The sequence below is a fragment of the Seriola aureovittata genome, chromosome 19 (assembly GCF_021018895.1).
Source record: "Seriola aureovittata isolate HTS-2021-v1 ecotype China chromosome 19, ASM2101889v1, whole genome shotgun sequence".
NCBI classification, from domain to species: domain Eukaryota; kingdom Metazoa; phylum Chordata; class Actinopteri; order Carangiformes; family Carangidae; genus Seriola; species Seriola aureovittata.
The window spans coordinates 11,632,658-11,653,986 of record NC_079382.1 but is presented as its reverse complement, the minus strand read 5'-3'; the positions used below and the strand labels follow the sequence as shown (position 1 = coordinate 11,653,986).

The 21,329-nt window shown below is 40.7% G+C and overlaps 2 protein-coding genes across 5 annotated transcripts; both read right to left on the bottom strand.

Moving 5' to 3' along the window:
• Positions 1 to 24: 24 nt before the first annotated feature.
• Positions 25 to 9,040, bottom strand: LOC130160643 (leucine-rich repeat-containing protein 74A-like). Of its 4 annotated transcripts, none has more exons than XM_056363280.1 (14): positions 8,114 to 9,040; positions 7,600 to 7,867; positions 7,074 to 7,249; positions 6,666 to 6,773; positions 6,366 to 6,459; positions 6,186 to 6,235; positions 5,967 to 6,048; positions 5,297 to 5,382; positions 5,004 to 5,198; positions 4,801 to 4,893; positions 4,577 to 4,705; positions 4,224 to 4,328; positions 3,972 to 4,057; positions 25 to 3,360 (listed from the first exon to the last, which is right to left on the bottom strand). In XM_056363280.1, the coding sequence occupies exons 2-14, from the start codon at positions 7,772 to 7,774 to the stop codon at positions 3,315 to 3,317; spliced, it is 1,425 nt and encodes a 474-aa protein (XP_056219255.1). In that variant the 5' UTR covers positions 7,775 to 7,867; positions 8,114 to 9,040; the 3' UTR covers positions 25 to 3,314. The 4 variants fall into 4 exon arrangements, with proteins under 4 accessions (XP_056219255.1, XP_056219258.1, XP_056219259.1 ...); XM_056363283.1 differs by having other exon boundaries at positions 25 to 3,035; positions 8,114 to 9,039; XM_056363284.1 differs by having other exon boundaries at positions 25 to 3,364; positions 8,114 to 9,038.
• A 24-nt stretch (positions 9,041 to 9,064) lies between these two features.
• LOC130160651 (jun dimerization protein 2-like) lies at positions 9,065 to 20,669 on the bottom strand. Its single transcript, XM_056363293.1, has 5 exons — positions 20,513 to 20,669; positions 19,278 to 19,330; positions 11,540 to 11,757; positions 10,776 to 10,880; positions 9,065 to 10,495 (listed from the first exon to the last, which is right to left on the bottom strand). Exons 3-5 carry the CDS (start codon positions 11,732 to 11,734, stop codon positions 10,304 to 10,306), a joined length of 492 nt encoding a protein of 163 aa, XP_056219268.1. The 5' UTR covers positions 11,735 to 11,757; positions 19,278 to 19,330; positions 20,513 to 20,669; the 3' UTR covers positions 9,065 to 10,303.
• Between the last annotated feature and the right edge of the window lie 660 nt (positions 20,670 to 21,329).

The following is a 21,329-nucleotide window of genomic DNA, read 5'->3' as shown; positions in this document are numbered from 1 at the left end:
TGCAACAATTTTGATAATAACTGATTAACTGTTTAAGGTAAGTTTCAAGCAGAAGTACCAAAATGTTCCTGCCTTAGTTTCTGTATAATCGTAAATTGAATCCCTTTGGTTTTTCAACTGTTGTTTGAGCAAAACAAGACGAGATGTCACATCTGCCTCTGGGAAACTACAATGGGCATTTTTACCTATTTTCTGAAATTCCATAGATCAATCAATTGATAATCTGATTACTAATTGTTATTTGCAGCCCTATGATGATGCATGTAATGCCAAGCATACACTGCACCTGAGAAATTGTTGACTACACATTTCATCTAAGCTCAGAACAGAATTTCTTTTTGAAAAGAATTTAGAAATCTGACGACGGCAAAATAAAAACACAAGGCTGAGGCAGGGAACGTCTTCACGGTCGATGTTGGCTGAAGCATTTTATCTCGTGCCAAATCTATTTTGCTCCCAAACTCTCTGCTGCAGATGAATTCTACGCCAGAGACTGATCTTCAAAGCCTCATTAGCCGGCCTACCGCTCGGCTCTTGAGAAGCTCCAAATAATGGGATTATCTCTGACAAAGTCTTAAGGGTTGCTTGGCCCTTTCTCCCACTTCACAAACACGGGCTCAAGTGTGTGCAGCTGTGTATGATACCCCTTCAGTATTTCTGTTTACTTTAATAATCACAGGGCACAATGGCTCCTAATGTACGTCTTTGTTTCTCTGCCAGCACCTACACAAATGTCTGAGCAACGGTGTTTGGAGGAAAAACACAGAATTCATTATGAGAAGACAAAAAACCCAAACATTAGATTACCATGAGAATACTGGAGGTCCTAATGGGCCTGAACACAGCAAACAATGATACAAGGGTTCCTTTAATTTAATTATTTACTTTTATTACCGCTCAAGATTCCATTAGCGCTTTCGAGATCATGTTAATTGGCAGCGTGTGCCAGTGGGTGCATAGATATCTGAAGGGTTTGTTGGCAGGTTTTTGTTTCGTCTTCAAAATTTGGCCAAATCTGTGAATTTCCAATTGGACTGCTCAATAAGATGTGGGTTTTAAGTCTTTGTGTCCATTCACATGAAAGATGGCCCATTAGACATTGGCAGCTAGCTGTTTGTTTTCATTAAGCCACATCAGAGAGATAATTTACCTAAATTATTCAGTTATTTTTTTTCTCTTTTTAAATAAGCTAATTATATGAATGTCATTATGTTAAGAATTATATTTTTGTCCAATTGGAAAGTGTGCCATTTTTTATTTTTTATCCTCAAACACTTTTACTTTAAAATAGTTGAGTACACCCTTTAAAGTTTTAGAGCATGAAAAGTACTCTTCATGTAGCTGAACATCTTCACACATATTGTCAAATGCACAGCTCTTGTATGCAACCTATTCTAAAATCCTGTTGTAGTTTCTGCATCCATATATTACTAATGGTTATGACAATGGACAAATCAGTCTAAACCTGATGATGAACACAATGTAGCTTCTGTGTGTATTTCCACAGAAACAGTTGTTCAAAAATACCAGTAACTTTTAAATAAGGTAAATCTTTATAGTTTGGCAAAGCTACATTTTTTAGTGTTTAAATAACTGTTTGTGCTGAAGTATTGAAACACTGGAATGGATCTGAATTTAGTCTTGTACATCTTTCACAGGGCCACACAGCAAATATTCTACTAATGATTAGTGCTACTATCTTATCAGTCACTGAGCTGATACAGCTCAAAGGGATATAATCAAATCTGTGAAGCCATAAGGCTGGAATGGAAGTGGGATTTTTCATGTCAAGTCTTTAGTGCTAAAGGGAATACTCGGTTTCACATTAATTGAATCTGGTGGCGTTTCCTTCAACAACCACATTCCACTGTCGAAGCCTGTGACTTGGATATAAGTCACATGCATGTACAAAGAATAATGAAATGAAAGAGGCACCAAGTGATTGGTAGTGCTGGAACCAGCTCCCAATGGAGATCAAATCTGGCCAGACTGTAACTGGCTTTAAAAAGAAGCTAAAAACTGCTCTATTCTCCAATGCCTTCATCTAATCTTTAATTTTTCACTTTATGTAATATTCTGTTTTTATACTGTTTTTATGATGCTTTTTGCTTCTATTTCTGTGCTTCTTTTATTTCTGTTAAACACACTGAATGACGTCTGTGTATGATAATGTGCTATACGGATAAATTTGCCTTGCTTTTGTTGACAGTGACTGTGACACATCTCCTACACCAGAGGGTGTAGTTACTGCTGTGGAATCAATGAACAAGGACTTTATCAAGTATGTAATTTATTTTACAGCTGGGCATCTGTTATCACTGCGTAATGATTAACTTTCATCTGGAACAAACCAAAAAATTCCACATGTACCTGATTAGACTTCTTTATTACGTCTCTTTAGATATACTGCACAGTGGTGATATTAAAGTCCTCTAAGAACTGAAAATAAAAATTAATAAATGCTTATAACTGAAACGGGCTGTTGGTTTAAAAAGGTTATCCCTGTCCTGATGACCCATAATATCATCGTGTTAAGCCGCTTTCACAAGATACACAGAATGTGTGCAGGTGAGACGGTGCGTCATGTCATTGTCTCCTCTGTGGTTACCACTGGAGCCACCTGACTGAAACAGATTGTTCTGTTGGATATCACACCTTGAGACAATTCATCAGCACACCCTTAATAATCCCACTCCGCGGGGCTTGCATAAGTAATGCTGCACATGCATATTCATAATTGTGCTGTTTCCTTTACAGGCCAGTTCATTCAAAGCTAACCGATGTGGCGAAACAACTAGCTTGCATCTGGCCCTATTCTTTCTCTCCTCTCGGTCCTTTGATATGGACGCCAGCTCTCTTTTTCTTCCTCCTCTTGTTCTGTTGTCATACCAGAAGATTATTTTTGGATGGGGAGAATGAGGCAGAGGACCCTGTGGCCCAGCCGCAGACACAGCTGGCAGTGCTGAGGTGGGTGCAGCTGGTTGGTGTCAGAGGTTCAAGTATTCACACTGGACAGAATTGGGTTGAGGTAAGAACTACAGTGGGAGAAGAAGGGGGGGGGGGTCGCTGACGTCACAGGAAGCTGCTGTTAGGGTACACCTGTCAGTTGTGCACAATACCACTGGGTTTGTGATGTCAGCTTCTCCTTCATATAAATGCTGCTATATTTCGCAAAATTTTACATTGTGCTGTTGTGAGAGTTGTATGACAAAAATGGAGCAGCTAGTGGTTTTGTAAAGCAATATTTATAGCATATGAAGAAGAACATCAAAATAACATGCTTAAACTATTATTCAAAGAGGTCTCGTATTATCTTAAATCCTGGATCCTGTACGTCTGGATCTATGACAGCTCAGCAATCTGACTGCAACAAAGAGGGACAGCTCTAAGAGAAACCTGGATATTACATTAATGTCTGACATTCAACACAATTTCTGAAAATGTTTATTGGTGATTTGTGTGAAGTTATTAAGTGATTGAAGCACTAGCGTGTTCAAACAGTCTTATGGGAGAAACCTCAATTGACCCTGACCAAAAACCCCCACCTCCATAACAACTGAGCTGTGCTGACTGAGACGTGATGTGGTTGAAAGCTCGAGAAAAAGCTCATAAGTAGACCTTGAGATCATTCACTCAGTCTAAACTACAATTATCCAAGATCAAGAATGAACTTTTACACTCTGCAAAAAAACATGTTTTCGCACTTAACCAAAGTGCTATCCAAAATTTATCATGCTTTTCAAAACCCGAGCGAATAGATCTGAAGCGATGTGCATGGTTCAACACCACAGTGGAAGCATATTTTTTTTTTTGTTTTTTTTTATGTGGGTGGCTGGTCCAGCTCAACTTACCTCATGTCAACCAGCAAAATGGATTTTTCCAGCAAGCGCTTTATTTGTTTGCTTTGCATGATAAATATTGGATGTCAGCTCTATTATAATTATCCTACATACATCAGTTCACAGACTAACCTGTAGATTATGGTGGCCGTGCACTTCTTGTCAAACTTCTTGACCAACCAATTAAGCTGTCGCTGATCCAGAGGTATGTTAGCTTCCTGCACGCAGGACAACTTCATTTTCTCCAATGCACAGCCACACGAGTGAATATCTGAATACTGCAGCTTAGTTAAGCGATTTTCTTTGTTACATTTACGCCATTAATTAATAGTGTATATTAGTAAATGACGTTATCAGTGCTGTGTGAGAGATTATCAGCCTGACCTTTACAGCCTTCCTGAAGGCAGCGGTGGAGACTTTCATGGTTCCCTCTTTATCCAAAGCCTGGAAGAAATCCATGATGCTCTCATTTCGCTGTTTGAAGAATTTCTATATATATATATATTAAAAAAAAATTTCAGATTTGAAAACATTTCAGTTCCTTTTTTCATAAAACTGTTGCTCAAGCATCTGTTGCACATAACAGACAAGTAGGGATTTCCTAAGAAGTCATACATTTAAAAAAATAAAAAAGGATAGAAGGCACAATTTACTTTTTTATAAGATGGTGAACATAAACATTCGATGTTTTGTTCATTTCCACCTTTCCAAGTTTCTCTCTCCTCCAGACCACTGACCTGAAAGACCTTGAGGGCAGCTAAGTTCCTGCTGACAGAGCTCCCGACCCTGTAGCGGACATCCATAGCCGGACGCCTCTGATGGGCCCCTTCCAGCAGCTCCACAAAGGCCTCACACACAAACACTGTCTGCTCTCACATATACACAGGCACGTTAGTAGCTTAGAAAAACACATATTTATACTACTCATATGCTGAGCTAATATTTGTTTTGCAGCACTTACAGAAATATCGATCCCCTCCAGTGCTGATTTTGAGTTTTTAACTGTTTGGAGCAGCGTCAGAGCTCCGACTTCTGTCATAGGGTTTTGGGAGAGCTGAACAAAACATACACACACACTCAAAACGTTACATTTAGCACAGGTGAATCTACAGTTTCTCGGAGTGCAAAAAGTTTCACGTCACCAGTGCTAATACAAGTGTTCACCTTGAGGACCCTGAGAGTGTCGTTGAGGGCCAGACCGTGGCAAAGCAGTGGCACATCCTCATCACGTATCCGGTTACAGCTGAGGTCCAGCAGCTCCAGCGTGCTGTTTTGTTTCAGTGCTTGACCCAGTGACTCTGCCTCAATGTGACTGAAACCGTTCCCCAACAGATGCAACTCCTTCAGAGTCGAGTTTACCTGAGGTAAGAGAAGTGTGAGTGACACACGGATTTGTTACGAAACACATCATTAAGTACACACCGAAGGTTTGTGTGTGAGTGTGTTGTGTTTGTCACCTTCAGCCCAGCGCACAAAGCTACCGCACCATTCATGCGAATGCAATTCCAGTTTAGATTTAGGACCTCAATACCGACATTTGTGGCTTAAAGAAAGGGGAAACAAATTTAAAAGGTCACAATATGTTTGACATTTTAACCCAAAAACTATATATTAAGTTTTTTTAAAGTCAAACTGATTCATTTTTGCTGAGAAATCAGTGTACACACCTACACCCACAGTCTATACATATATTTATATATGTGTGTGTGTGAGGGCTTAAATGGTTACCTTTTGACAGCTTTCATTATGTGGCAAAATGAAGGGAGCGAAGGGAAAATTCTGTGTATCAACATTCATAGGTTAAACAGTCAGACTATAGATAAGTAGGAACAAATTCCCTCTGTCAGTGCATGCAGGCTACACTGGAGTCTGGAGTTCTACTTTCAGCAACGCACCAAGAAAGTTGACAGTCCCAAAACAGTTGTACCCTCCTTTGAAAAATGTAAATAGTTAGAATAGTTTGTTTTCTTACAGAAAAAGTGAAAAGAATTCAGTTGGTCTTTCATGTGTAATATCTGTGTGTTGTTTGCATTAGTTCCACATTAATTAGGTCTTAAGTCTTTGTATATTCATTCAAAGGAATAAGTCTCTGCAATGACAGTCTCAGTAAAACCAGAACTCCTGTACCTAACATATGACCGAGGTGTTCTCCTCCTGTGGCATAAAACTTGTTGTGACTGAGGTCCAGTTCTTTGATCACATAGTCACCCTGTAAGATAAGACAGAAAATATTAATGCACATTTATATATGACAGGTGTTTGATTTATCATGTGAACGTGAGAAATGTGTAGGTGTTAAAATACTCATTCACCACATGGATCCAACATTCAGTTCTTTAGACTGACCTTTAAAGCATCTGCAAAGTATTTAGCAGCAGGATCGTCAAAATAATTTCCTTGGGGAATAAAGAGAAAAATAACTGAATTACTAGTTCAAAAAAGCTCACTTGCATTGTTAAACTCTACTCTCTATGCAAAGCTCTACAAAAAAAAAAATCTTGAGAGGTAAAAGACTTTGCTGAGCACCTGAGAGTTTGAGGGATTTGATGTAATAGTTGTCCGACAGCATTTTGGAGATGATGTCTGCTCCTTCAAGGTGCAGCTGGTTGTTGGAAAGATTCTGAAGTAAAGACATTAAGTCATTTTTGAGACAAAAAAACAAAACCAGTGTAATCTAGATGGACTCATTTTAAAAAAAAAAAAAAAGAAAAAAGATACCATTACTCTTGCAGATGAGCTCTGGTTTTGAGAGGATTATATCTTTACTCAACTTGTAAATAACAGACAGGTTTTTCAGAGCTGATGTGATACTTTTAGAACAGTTACCAGACTTTGAATGGTGATGTTTGTCTGAAGCATCTCCATCAGATAGCGTGTCCCCTGTGCTTTTAGTAGGCAGTCCTCCAGCTCAAGGTTGGTGATGTTTTTGTTCATCTAAAACACGAAAATAGTAAAAACCAAAATTACATTAAACGAATGACAGGAAATACTTAACATTTGAGAAGTAAATGTCAAATCCCATTTCTCTCTACATCTGTTTTTCTCGGTCAGTTATAAAATGTATGGAACATTTAGAAAATTAGAAACTAAATGAATCAACCTCCCCTTGCCTCAAGGCCAAACATATCCTTAGCTTATAAATACCACAGCCATCAATTTTGGTGATCATTGAACACATTTTTTCATTAAAGTGAGTATCTTGATTTCTAGATGAAAGGACTGAGGGGCCCCTACTTGCAGAGCTATGGCCAGAGCTTTGGCCCCCAAAGGTCCCACACTATAGTGGTTCAGGTTGAGGTTGGCTTCACTCAAGTGACGGAGGAAGGAGGGAATAGGAGCGGTCCCTATCCGCTGGCAGGCCTGCAGGTACACCTCTGCACAGGACAAACTCTGTCTCTTGTCTGTGGCATCTGAAAGGAAGTGGGACAAAACAGAAAAAAGGATATATAACAATAATTCCAACAACTGACCTGGATAAACAGCAGTGTAAGGATGGATGTAAAAATATCGTATTTACTGTTTACTGTCCACATATGAATTTTACATAACATTTGAGGTCTTGAACATTGGTGCTGGAGATTTTGCAGCAAGGCTAGAAAGAAATATTTATTAGCTTAAGACTTTTTAATACAATCTGGCATTTTTTAGGAAACTGAAATCACTGCTTTTTAAAATACTTTTCAAGACCTTCAGATGATACCCTGGAGAAGAGGTGAGGGGGCATCCATTATTACTGGACAACACGGTCATTTTAACTTACCCTCTGTTTCCAGATCAGTGTCGCACTCTTCACCACTGTCCTGCTCTGGGCCCTGGGTGTGTCTCTCCTGGTCCTCCGTCCCATCCTGACCTGACTGATCAGATGGCTGCTGCTCTTCCGCTTCTTCTCCTTCTCTGCGCTGGAGAACTGCACTGTCCTCCTCAAGCTGCTCCATCGCACTACAGGAACCCGAGACCTCCCTTCAACACTCCCGCAGGAGAGAGGTGAGTGTTGCCCTTGCTCAAGTCTTCTGTGGCAGTGTGAAATACTGTAGAAATACAGGTTGAACCAGGTTTTTCTTGACACACACTGAAGGACGAGCGTTACACTGAGGTTTCCGGTCGATTTCATGAAGGAGATAACCGTCAGAACAATTCCAACGGTCCAACGGGGGAAACTTTTAAATCCGCCCAAAATTAAAACTAATTTGAATTTGTGCTGAAAATTAATTTCTCCGTTTAACAGAAATGTAAAATTGCCGTTGTTGTTCAAGGTAAAGAAAGTCACGACCTACCTGAAAGAGTTTTTTCAATCCTGAAGTGACTGTTCAAAAAAAAAAAAAGACCGTTAATCGCTAAAAGCCAAAGGTGGTTGCTTGGCAGTGAAATCGTAGGTTGAAATCCGGTTGAATGTAGTCAACAAAAATAGCGATTAAAAAAAGAAAAAGGAAGTAGAGCTATACGGAAAGCGATCTGTTATGTTTTTCTTACATTACTTGCCCACGAATCTATCACTATGTTACACCATGATTTTGTGAAGACAAACTGATTGATCATAGTGCGGATCGTGCAGTTCACAAACATGTCCAGTAGATGGAGCCGTTGACCGTGAACAGTTTCATATGAACACTGTATCTACAATACAATACATACAAGTCAGTACATCTCAGCCGCCACCACGACAAACCTTTATGCTCTTTCTTTGTTCTGTCAGGTCTGTCAGAGGTCATTCAACTCTATTGTAAGTTATTTTTTGGCTTTTTATTTAGTCCATGCAAGCAAGTTTTCAGGAGCTGCCACATGTCTGAAGATCAATATATTGAGCAGGGTTTCATAAATTCACAAATATGACTGAATATGTTAATTAGACTATCAATGGGATCCAGCAAGAGTGTTTTTTCTCCATCCAAGTATGAAGGGTGAATGTGGGGAATAAAATTTAAAAAAGTTTTTTTTTTTTAAGACCGTGTCCCATATGGTGAATATTTCTTGCCGTCCAAAAGTAAATATCTGTCAGTGTAGTTAAAATGAGGATCTTGATTGTTACTCTTTCAGCAACAATTTGACCGGTGTTGTAATTTCAATACAATTACAATAATAATTCTTAAATAACAAAGACTAAAAGCAATGCTACAGTGTTCTTTAACATATTTTAGTAAGACCAAAAATTAAAGACATAAGGGGGTAAATGGAAGTAAAATTAAAATGAAGTTATAATTTCATAATGATCAGGAGAAACATTTAAGTAGGAAATAAAATGTTTAATAAAAAAATAAGATAAAAATAAACTCTAAAATGTATCCTGTCAAACATTTATTAGCTGTCTGTTCTGCATATGGGAAATATTTCTCCTGCTGAGTTCTGAACAAAGGGAGTCTGGGAGAAATAAAAGCATGAATGACCTTTTCTGAGTTTTGCAAATTAAAGAAAATCCCTGACTTTGGCAATGTGCCTCAGCTGTTAGAAAACATGTTTGCACAACTTTTATCATTTGGTTCTTCACCATGACTGATGAGAACAAATAAAATGACTGATTAATTTTACTTGAGAAAAAAGGCATATTCTTTCTTGTAGTTAGAAAATAAAATTTAATCTATTCAGGGTAACAGAGTCGTACATAGCAGATACAGGTCCAGAACAGACATTGAAATACTGCTCAGCTGAAAAGATTTCTGCTTGTTTTCACAGCTGTTTGACAGCGCAACATGACGGAGACAGACTGGAAAGACTGAAAAGACAAATCACATCAAGTGATTAACAAGCATTTCATATATGTTTATGTATACAAAGCAGTATAAAACAAGTACAATAATGGACAGACAACAAGTACAAAAAACAAGGGTGTAAACATTTTGTGTATATGTGCTTTTCATGACGCCAGCGTCACCACAAATCGGATCAACCGGTATCTGCCATCGTCAAGGCAGGGTATAGAAATCAACATTACAAAAACAAAAAAACTCTACTCAGTTTGGTGTACTTGTATTGAGTATTGTATCCTAAAAACTCTACACCTGTATATTTCGACTAGCATACAAAGGAAAACTGCAGGACACTAAGCCTTTGTGGGCTTCTGCACTGAAACAATGCCACACAGTTTACTCAGGGCTTTTGTAACAGAGCACCATATTGATATTAGTGTTTCCTCAGCGTAGTTTCCAGTCGTACTCTACGGTTTACATTGGTCCCTTTATGTAGAGATGGTTGAAGTAACAACTAGGCACAGCGCATTAAGTGTTGACAACAACTCTTAATGCAGAGATGAAACTGGGTACTTCCAGTCTTCCAATGGACAGAGCCAGCTCATGTAGCAGTACTGAGGATGCCCTACAACCTCAAGTCCTCGGGCAGAGTCTCCAAAAGTCTCCAGCTTGGAGCTCAAGTGCTTATTTAGAAATGTATTGCCAGTTTTGTTTTCATTTTTATGGCTGCCACGGTGGTGCTAGGTTGGGCTTCAGGGAATCTGTGTCCCTGGTTTCCTGGTTTCACTTGGTGTCAGTGGACAGCTGCTCCAGCAGGGGGTTGGCCTCGCTCTCAGGTGTTTTGACACTATCGGTTCTCACGATGCAGGTGGGCCGGTGGAGATTGAGCATCACCATTAGCTGCTGCCTCTCCAGACGGAGCTCCTCGATCTGGGCCTTGAGTTCCGAGTTCACCATCTCCAGACGCTCCGATTCCTGAACAGAGACGGTGAATTGTCAGACACTGAATTGTTAATCTTATGCCTGTCACTTTGTTTTTACCACTTCTGAATATTGACGATCACCATGGCTTTAAGATGTGCATGTGCAGTAATCCAGATTGTTTAAACCAGGCTTGAATTAGCCTGATCATGTTGGCTAGGAATTGGGTTGGATGGCTTGAACATAAATCAGCTGCTCAGGTTAACTTAAATCAGGCTACTCTTAACTGCTCTACTTCTGCTCATTAGTATACAATGCTGTGTCATGAACTCACCCTTTGAAGGAAGTCAGTCCGTTCCTTCTTTTTGTTTCGGCATCGTGCTGCTGCTACTTTGTTTTTCTCTCGTCTCCGTTTCCTCCTTTCTTCATCTTCATCCATCTGCAAACACAGAGCATCGTTAATATAAAGACATAAACATTATATGACTCTGTTTTATATGGAAGAAATCTGCCAATTACTATCCAAATGGCATGAACCTACAACCAACAATAGTTATCACATTGATGGAAAAACTATGTTGTTCAGGCTCTACAGTAGTTCTTGTTTCAAGCACTAGAGGGGGCAGGGTTGGTTTGTCATGTTCACATAACATATGCATACTTGCAATTTTAATCCAGCTATTTCCTATAACGTCCTATAACCAGCTCAGACCAATGCATCTACAACTATTGACAATATTTAACTTTTTAATAATAAGTTTAAATACATTTTCTTTCAGCAAATAAAAATGTTTATTAGCTGTCAGACATATAAATCTAATTCCTGTAAAAACAGTTTCTGAGCAGCACAGGCATAAAAAGTCATTTAAGTCATTATCTGCAGCTCTTTCTTATTCTTACAATCACTTAAGATTACAAACATAATGCCAAATGCCCTGCGAGTGATTTTTAAATGAGTCATTTGGTCCTTGATGGAGGGATCTGAAACATCCTCGCACTAATACACTCCCTGTTTCTGCCCTCTGACCTGCTATACAACTTTCACACACCCTACTTCTGCACTATTGCCCCTTTCTCCTCTTTTCTCTTCCTCCTCACCTCTGTCTTGATGGCGAGCGGCCTCTTCCCCAACCTCCCCAGGAAATGCAGTGGGGACAACATGGTGCCCAGCTGCCGGAAGTCAGCCAGCTTGAGTTGATCAGTGAGCGTGGTGGCCGAGATGCCCGCCAGCGGGCCCAGGCTGGGCAGGGAGCCCGCCGCCAGCGAAGGGTCAGGTATCTGTCCCGGCATCATGTCCGACACGGCCACCACCGCCGCTGTGGGGAAAGAGAGAGAGAGAGCGAGAGAGAGGAAGAGAGAGAAAAGAGGAAGAGTAGAAACAATTAGAACAAAAGAATCAAGGATAAAAAAGAATTCGCTGACTATGAAAATTCAATGCAACTTTTAGTGCGTTCACTGGAAAGCCAAGTTTACACATCTCTATTCTAGTTTTTATTGACCTCTAGCCTAAAATAACCAATTCACATTTCATTCTGCAAGATGTGGTAGAAAACAAGTATATGCACTGAAACACCTGGGTCCCATAAGTAAAAAAGAAAATCTATCTGGTCGTAACATGAGCCATGCAATTAAACCCGTCTTCAAGTATCATATTGCAGACATCTGACAGTTTCTTTTATCTTTATTATGATCTTAGTATTGGCATTCCTTCAAAAAAAAGAGATTAATTTACTGTCTTCGGTTCTTGTCATCAAACATCTTTCACGTTGGTGAAATACACGTTGCCATTTCCAAGAATGCATTCAAACGTTGACAGCTTTGACAGCTGTGTTATCTTCTTAGTCAGCAGCCGGTGAGAAAACAAACTTCACACCGTCGGGAGCGACACAGTCATCTCTGTATCTTCACATGCAAAGAGAACCCATGAACCCCTTCGGTCTGATCACACAAACCGAGGTCTATCTTCTACACTTAAGCTTCTGACCATTAAGCCAGTGGGGTTTCATCTTGAGTGTTCATTTCGGTTCTTGTAAAGAGGATTCAAAGGATATCAAAAGCATTTGTGTCCAAACAGAGCGGGTAACACTCATGCATTCCACCGCCACCCTCTTTCAACAATTTTGGGTAGTTTAGAGGGTTTGACCGCAGCACTTCTTAATGTAATCAGGGAGGAATGAGGGGCAGAGAGGAGAAAAGGGAGAACTTGTGCGGGCCTAAAGGAAGTGGCTGGAGAATTAAGACGTCTCTCTAATTACTGTAAGACCAAGAGTTGGAAAACTTCTGATGGCCAAATAAAAAACAAATGTTACAGATGGGAACAGTGTAACATGAACCGACTCTACCCTGCCCATCCCTGCAATCTCTGAGGAGAGGCAGAGTGAGAATAGAGAATTTTAAAGAAGTCTGACATGAAATTGTTTCTCTTTCCGTTCAGTAATTGTGTAGAAAAAATAAATAAAAATAAGTAAAATGAAAAAAGTCCAGTAGGTAAATGGGGAAGGTAAGGATGATAGAGGCAAACAATCAGCTGTCATTTCATATTTTCTGTTGAAGAAATGTTGCACTGTGTAGAGGCAGTATCACTGGATGGATCAAATCTGTTTTTGACAAAACCTCTGCATGACTGATACAACTGAACAACTGATACTTCAGTAACTTTGGCACAGAGACAGGAGCTAGGATTACCGGCCGGAGCCAAAGCTAGGAGGAGTTTTAAAAAGTTTGATGATATCAGTGTGACTTCTGCTTTAACAGCTTAATTCACATTTGCCTCCTGAGTATTTGGCCAAACCTGAACCTCTACAGGTTGGGCACAAACCGAACAAAGCCCCTCTCATATGGAACCAACAAAGACGTGTATTGTGAGGTGCTGTGAAAACAGCTGACTTTGCTGGTGGGTGACTAGCTGACAGGCCGAGCGTATTGTAAGTTATACCAAGTTTTTCTTTCTTAGCTACTTTTATTTTTTTTTTGCAGAGTTGAAAGATTTGCGCTATTACAAAAGCCACAGAGGAGGTAATGAAAAAAGCAGGGTTATGTAACTCTATTCTAATGTACTCCACCCTGCTTATGGGCTGGTCTCGGAGTGTTTTTACAGTTGGGCTGGGGTTTACAGTCGTGCATGACAGCGACCAAATCTCTCACTTATAGCAAGAAGTCACTTCTGACTGTCAGTAGTTTTGTTTCTCTGCTAACTGGTGTACCCTTAGAGATATACATGTCCCACACTGCTTAAATTTTTCCCTATACTGTATCATCTATATTATAATCCATTATTTTAACAACCAACAGGGATGAGTATTAAGTCCAAAGCAAAACAGTCAAGCAAATTAAGTTTAAAGCAGATGTACAACCACAAACAGTTGTTCTCACGGTTTGTTTGTTTTTTTTGCTTTGTTTTTGAGGAAGATTGTTACATGCACCATTTAACCTTCCTGTATTAATGAAACTAGAGATATTATAGTAGATCCAAAGGAAGATGCAGTGCAGTAGTCAAAAGTCTTTCAGTTAATATCCATACTACTCTTTAGCTGTTCTCTACCACCTTCAGTTTGCATGATTTATTCGCTCCAAGGACAAGTTGGTGTGTGGAGCCAGTGTCCAATGAGGCATTTTATTATTTAAATCCTGACTACCCTCCTCCCTCTCTCCCTCTTTCTCTCCCTCTCCTACCTCCCTCCCTCTCTCCCACTGTATGTATACTCCCATTTACACTGCACTTGGCAGCAGCCTGTTGTTTTTGCTGGAGAGGAAAAGAACAAGACAGCCCTGGTAAAAATCTCTCGCAGACAAAATTCCCTCTCTCTGCAACTCCCGAGAGGGGTGGAGGAATGGAAGGTGCCAAGGCCTTCTCATTCTGCAGAGAGGCTGTCTAAGAACAAGGCAAACCATATGGCAGCTGATCCAGGGGTGAATGAGAGCGAAGGCTGTTAAAAAAATAGCCAGACAATAGTATAAATTGTTGGACTGAAGTGACTGAACTGCTGCATTTACTATAAAGCCTTTGATAGAGCAGTGGCCTGTGTAAACTTGCAAAAATGTGTCTCCCTGCGTCCAAACATCTGTATGTTTTACTAAATCTATCCAGAAACCGGGCCAACAGGAGCAGGAGATCTCAACATGTGACTAAAGCGTGTGCCATGTTTTTTCTTATATTGCTCATTGCTGACCAATAACTGCACTGGAATTCAAAAGATGCAATCCAAACTAACCCCTGGGCCGAGAAAACAGCCACAGGAACTGAAGCGCCCATTAGGAATGACTGAGCGAATCGCTTTCAGAGCCAAAATGGAGTCCAATATCCAAGCTGGCCAGACACCCAGGACCGGTTTACAGACTCGGATTAGGCTCCATCCTGGACAAACAAGATTTTTCAATGGAAACTGAAGCTGAAAAAATAAGTTGGTTCAGGAATAATCTTATTTTATGTCTATTAGACTGGCTCATGCACAGTACATTGTAACTGAACCCTGCTCAGTCAGACATATTGCAAGGAAAGCCCCCATTCCTCACTATGGCTTGTTGAAACATGCAGCTGAGGCCAGACCTCGCCAGACACACACACACTCACTCACTCACAGGCACGCAGTAATACTCCACTGCACATAAACATATATAAACCTGATATTGGTCTGCATGACATCAGATCACATGAATCAAAAAACCACAGAGGTGGTTCTGCCAGCAGCCTCCGAAACAAAGCTGAAATGATGTGTGAAGCAAGATGCCTATCAATTATGAGACATAAAAGTGAGCTACACACCATTCCAGACAATTTATAGTCCTGTTGTAAACTGACATAACAGACTCTCGCCATGCCTCACTTTTGAATTAAGCTTGACTTTTAAGTTGAGTAAAAAGTTGGTTTTATATTTAATCTGTTCCGTTGCTTTCAACCTGCCACACAAGTGACTGAAAATCCCCCTTGCAAATTCGACACCCTGTCAAGCCTCGAGACATGAAACCCTGAAGAAGTCTCATCTCTACAACAGAGGGAAAGTTTGCTGATGCATGTGTCGCAGGGCGTAATTATACCCAAACGCATGAGTCAAAATGATTTTTACATTTTTCAAAACAGGGGTATTTTGCTCTTTTTTTTCTGTCAGCAGCAGCCTGCAGCGGAGGATTAGTGGTCAGCGTTTGATGATGCAACGCGGTTACTGTGCTTTTGCAGTCGAGCAGAAAAGCCAGTGCCACAGCTTTTAGGCGCACACTGGCCTCAAACAAAGACACCTACACAGCCCAGCAGCAGTGTGGGCACCGCAGCCTCTCAGGGCTAACTGAGAGGAGACGAGCTGAAGCCAAGGGCGGGGAGCAGAAATGTCATGTATTAGTTATGAAATATAGGACCGTACTCAACGCAGGTTCTGGCTTCATCCCAAAACCAATCTAACGGCATGTGAACTGTGGATAGCTGGAGGTGTTTGTGAAGAGAGTGTGTCAGGAGTGTGCATGTGAGGGTTCCTATATGTGAACGTGCAGGCAGTCAGCGTAGCCTATATATATATGCACAATCCGCTGGTTTCTTTGCTCACATACTGTATCTGTCCTCAGCTCGACCAAATGTGTCCATTTCCTGAGTCATTCCTGAGAGCAATTAGCTGTGCTGAGGAATTCAGCCCCTTACCAAACGCCAGCAGCACGACTGGAGGCCCTATTATTCTCAACCCCTATAGAGACGGTGAAGGAGAGGTATGGGGGGGGTTACAGGGGCATTTCAAAGGCTACTCATTATCTTTATATACTGTTGCTTTGTAAGAAGGAGACCATTCACAGCTAAAATTCTACCAGCGCAGTTGTTTTGGTGACTGAAAGCAGGAGTCAGAAGTATTTGCAGGCCAATTTATCTTTCCCTGAGACTTAAAAGTTACATTTTTGTGCTGCCAGACTGTTCAACTTTAAATCACAGGATCATGGCATTACGGGAAAGACATGCACACTTTCCAAGATGCTATTTGACCACTTTTTGTCAGTGTACTTTATTTAAGTCTAATTTTGGACTAATAAGGCATTGCGCAGCCCACACACCAGCATCTTGCAAAACTCTTGCAAATAGCTTCTACAGCTCTAACTCTACATGAGCACTGAAAATGAACAATGAGCATGGAGGCTCGGGCCAAGGCACACTCTCCCAATCTCTGGCCAAGGTCTCAGCGATCATCATTACCGTCTGCGTTCAGTCAGGCTGTGTGTTGAGTTACAGCTTTTCGCAATTCTCAGAGGAAACCAGGGAAGTTGGCACCGACTTTCCTTGAGGACGGGACAGTCCAAATATACAGTATCAACATTCCTCCAACCTCTCATTATATTTTCATTGGAGGGACAAGACAGGACACAGGGAGGGGAAGAGAGGAGACACCATAATAATGGCTGTTGTTATGATCATGCTGCGGTCATCTCTGGCCATTAAACTCAAGGGTGATCGTGTGTGGGAGTGGAAATGATTATCACAACAGAAAATGGGATTTCTTTTCATTTCAGCTTTCATTTCTCTTTTGGCCGTTCTTATGAGCTCAACAGCTCCCATAGACAGAAGGGACCTTTTTGAAATTCCTCTTGTGAAGAAAGCAAAACTTTTCCAAAGCAATTCAACACAATTATGAATATTTAACCTTGCAATATTGTCAACGGTGATGATCGAGCTTTATTTCTCCTCACAATTAGTCTGGATGTGTCGGCATTGAGCAAAGCTGGACTGCACTGCAGTGCATGCTGAGGTTATCTTTTGTTCATAATGAAATTACACAAGAGAGCAGGAAGTTTAACGATTGCATTTTATTGTAGACTTCAGCCTAAGAATGAGAAATTTTTCAGGCAAATCCAAACACGAAGCACCTGCAGATATGCACAAAGCATGAGGACTGTGGCTGCCTTCATGCAAACATTACTATGTGATCATTGGCTGGATTCCCGCTTGGCTTGCCTCATGCCATTCAGACAGTCACACATCTATATTCCCGGTCTGGGTGGTCCTGGTTGAATTATTATAATGTTACTATTTTTCTCCACATTGTAAGTCAGGATTAGACTTTGCAGGGCACAGAGCTTTGGCTTGTCTCAGACATGGATTAAATGAATCAAAATGCAAAGTGCAGACGAAGGCTATTTCAAATGTATGGAGTTCACGTCGATGACAAATCCAAGGCACGTTAGTGTAATGTGCAATCCCTGACAATAAGATATTAGTCAACCAAGCACAGAAAATTAGATTGAATGCCCCCCTGCTGAAGCAATCACCATTATTATGTAACATGTGGTTGTCACTTAAATGCTGTTTCATACTTTGTACTCTGATATTTCCTCATCTGCCCGACGTCAAGCAGACGCTTGCTCTGATCAAACAAGCCCCAGTGTCTACACTGTACAATGTGTTCAATCGTTCTGTTGTTCTCAGAGGCTTTCAGCTAAAGGTCAATGTTTAGGTCAACATTTAGTGACAATACTGTTTTTTGTGCAAACAGAGACAACTGGCTTCAGGTCCAAAAGAAATCTGGAAAACACTAACTATGTATAGGCCTTTTTAAAAATGAGCTTTTACTGTGCTCACAGGCTGTAATGGCTCTTCTCTCAGTTACACCTTTGGACATTTGGGTGTTTGCTTCCACAGTGTAGATCTAGTCTGTCTTGACACACTGTTTTTACAAACCATGTGGAAAGGCTTATGGAGAATACAATGTGATACTGATAATGTGATACCCACAGCAGTGAATAGCTGCTCCCCCAGCATTAGTATTAGTATCATTGAGCCTGGCTGTTGCATAGTTGGCTTGCTCGCCTGCAATGCGTCTGCTGTCTATTCAGTGTAGTGGGGTGCAGCTTGGCAATTTCAGCTCTCCGGAGACGCACTGGAAGGCATTTCTACTTAAAATAAACCCTGTGCGCCCACGTCCAGCCTCACAGCCCTGTCGGCCCTGCACTGCTTGTCGGCTCGCCAGCCCTTCCCCATTAATCCACTGCAGCGTTCCATTTATGCGGAAACCATCCTACGGATGTGCCCGGGCAGGCGCTGGGGCATTTAAACCCTCTGCAACACACGCTTGTTCACTTAGACACACGCAAACACAGATCAAGACACAAAGGAAACGCATATATAAAGAAACACACAAATAGTTTCCCCTGTGTGGCATGTAGCTGTACGAGCGAGCACTGCACCAGCTGAAGAGCATGCACTCGCTATATAGGAAAACACTGAACCTGTGAACTTGCAAGTCACAAACCCACACACATGCACATAATCCACCGATGCCAGTCATATTTCCCATTCCATGATTGGCCTTTAACCTTCAGGCCAACAAGGGCAGATAACTGGAACTATCTCTGGCCTAGATAGAGTTACTGTTACACAGTAAAGTGTAAATCTCTTAAAAGACCCTGATGTGGACAAGAGGATGATATTTACTGGTTCATCACAACAGCACAGCTAAAACAAACTACTGCTGTGACGGTGAAGAAGTGTACTGTACTGGTGTCTGTTTATCTGGTAGTATGCAAATTCACATGGGAGGGCCTTCTCTCTCTCTTTCTCTCTCTCTCTCCCACATGCACACAAAAACAAAGAGGTTCCTTAATCCAGTATCTATAAAAATACAGTTAAACATACTGAGCATGAGCACTATCATGGGCCAAAGGAAAGACTACAGATATAACCCAATCAGAGTGCACATTCTTGCAGCACTAACATGCTGCCAAATAAACTTCCCACTTCATTTACATCGCTTATGTTTCAAGATGAACTGGATATGCCAAGAAAAGATTTTTTTTTTAGTGCAGCAGGAGGTGACACTCCAGTGTCCCTGATTACTAAATTAAAAAACTGTTTTAAATGCACAATACTTACTCAGAGAAAACTTGTCAGTCGTCTTCTGTCAATGATGCAACTGTGTTTGGACGCTGTAATAAATTAATAAGATCATTCTTATTATTCACAGTAGAAGTATTATTATCGTTGTTAGAGTTGAAACATTAGTTTATTGATTGATTCACAGAAAATGATCCAAAAAACTGTTTTGATAGTTTATTAATTTATTAATTATCAAGCAGAAGTACCAAACATTCACTGGTTCCTGTTTCTCAAGTATAAGTTTTTTATGCTTTTATTTATTTATTTATTTTACTATTTAAAAACATCATCTTGAGTTCTGGCAAACTGACGGGCAATTTGTAGTTTATAGACTGAACAATTTATCGATTAATCTAAAAATAATCTTTAGCAGCAGCCCAAATCCTTACCCATATTAAATCATTTCATCTTTTATCAGTCATTTTTGCAAATCTGCTATTTTTAGCTTGTTATCCGTCCTGCAGTTACACGCCAAGTGTTGGCTTTCAAGTTGAGATTTAGACTGAGGTGGATGATGTTGATGAACAGGCCGATTATAATGACTCAATGGATCCGGACAAATATCATCGTTGTACATCTGTAACTAAGTTTAATTCACATGTTTCTTCCGTGTGAAATTATTCCGAAGCTCGCGGACTCTGTGTACTCCGGTGCACCAAAACCCCAGACTGACGTTAGCATATAGGAAGCAGTTACTTTAAAACCCCACAATGTGTGGCGAGTATAGCGTTACATAACCGTCTCCACAGGGCTAACCGACACTTCTCCTGTTTAGCAACACCGACGTGAAGAATCCCGAGATGAAAATACCTCCAGTCCGACTCGGGCTGGTGAGTAACTCAGCTAACGGCTCTGTAAATAACAAGCCGGGAGGCGACAGTTGCTACAACAGTTGCAACAACAATGTACTTAACGATTATGTGGCAGCAACAAATTGACTTCTGCGGTAAGAGCACGGAAAACTTTAAAACTAATTAAAAAAAAAAAAAACCTCAGACGCTTTTAACAGGCATGAAGTGAAGATACATGCTTCGTATATTGATGTTAACCGAAACCAGTGCCGCAATAAAACTCACGTAACAACCTAACGCGCGTGGAGTCTCTACAACGTGGTGAGAAAAGTATTAAAAAATATATAAATATGTAAAGCCTGTGCCGACATTAAGCTAACAACTAGCACACAAACAAAACAATGGCACCACTCAAGCTCGATGGTTCACACTCACACTTACCTGTTGTGCGTCCAAAAAGCCGCAGTAGTAATAATAATGGCACGATGCGGGAGTCAGGAGTCGGATGTCGGTTTAGGGGACTAGCTGAAGTCGTTGCATCAGCCCCGTTTAAGTACCGATCTTGTCTGTGAGGGCTGGGGAATGCGGAACTGCTGTCCCAGACGTAAGCATGGATGAAAATAATGTAAGAGGAGGTGCTGAAGACACAGAGGTTTGTTTGCTCCACCCCTAGCAACCAAAAAAAAAAAAACAACATACACAGACTGGAGGAGAGGAAAGTTTCGGCTGAGGGACAGACAGACACACAGAGAGACAGACCGACATGGGGAAACACACGCCTACAGACATAAACGAGTCAGTAAATAAAGTGATGGCTATAAACACAGACACACTCTAGTCTGTATGTGCTGAAGGTGGAGGTGAGGGAATTGAACTCTTAGTTATCAGTCCAGTTGGTGACTCTTTTTTTTAATAACTTTTGATACAGTGCTGTTGTAGTGGTGGTGAATATCAGGTCTGACAAAAGCATTAATGACAGCAGGTGCGGGGAAATTGAATATTTTAATGTGGCACTGCTCCCAATCTTTTTGGCTTGAGGCCCCTTAAATAAATCTCTACTTGTGACCCCTCCTCACGAGTTGTGGCTTTAGTTTGGACATGAGAGTTTTCACCCTGTTTCATCTGAAGGCTTTTTAGAGGTTTGAAGAGGTGAGGGTGTCAGGTATTTCACAACACGTTAGAAAAATTAAAGAAAAGTCATTTTGTGATTTTATATCTATTCTAACTTTATTTATCTGATGACTTCTCAGATCTATCT

Excerpts from the sequence above, each read along its gene's own strand:
- LOC130160643 (XM_056363281.1), bottom strand. The coding sequence starts at position 7,774 with ATGGAGCAGCTTGAGGAGGACAGTGCAGTTCTCCAGCGCAGAGAAGGA. Across the intron at positions 5,383-5,966 it reads ACACCTCGGTCATATGTTAG|CCACAAATGTCGGTATTGAG; the intron begins GTACAGGAGTTC and ends CCTTTCTTTAAG. Across the intron at positions 4,894-5,003 it reads ACACTCTCAGGGTCCTCAAG|CTCTCCCAAAACCCTATGAC; the intron begins GTGAACACTTGT and ends TGTTTTGTTCAG.
- LOC130160651 (XM_056363293.1), bottom strand. The coding sequence starts at position 11,734 with ATGATGCCGGGACAGATACCTGACCCTTCGCTGGCGGCGGGCTCCCTG. Across the intron at positions 10,881-11,539 it reads CGCTCGCCATCAAGACAGAG|ATGGATGAAGATGAAGAAAG; the intron begins GTGAGGAGGAAG and ends CTGTGTTTGCAG. Across the intron at positions 10,496-10,775 it reads GGACTGACTTCCTTCAAAGG|GAATCGGAGCGTCTGGAGAT; the intron begins GTGAGTTCATGA and ends GTCTCTGTTCAG.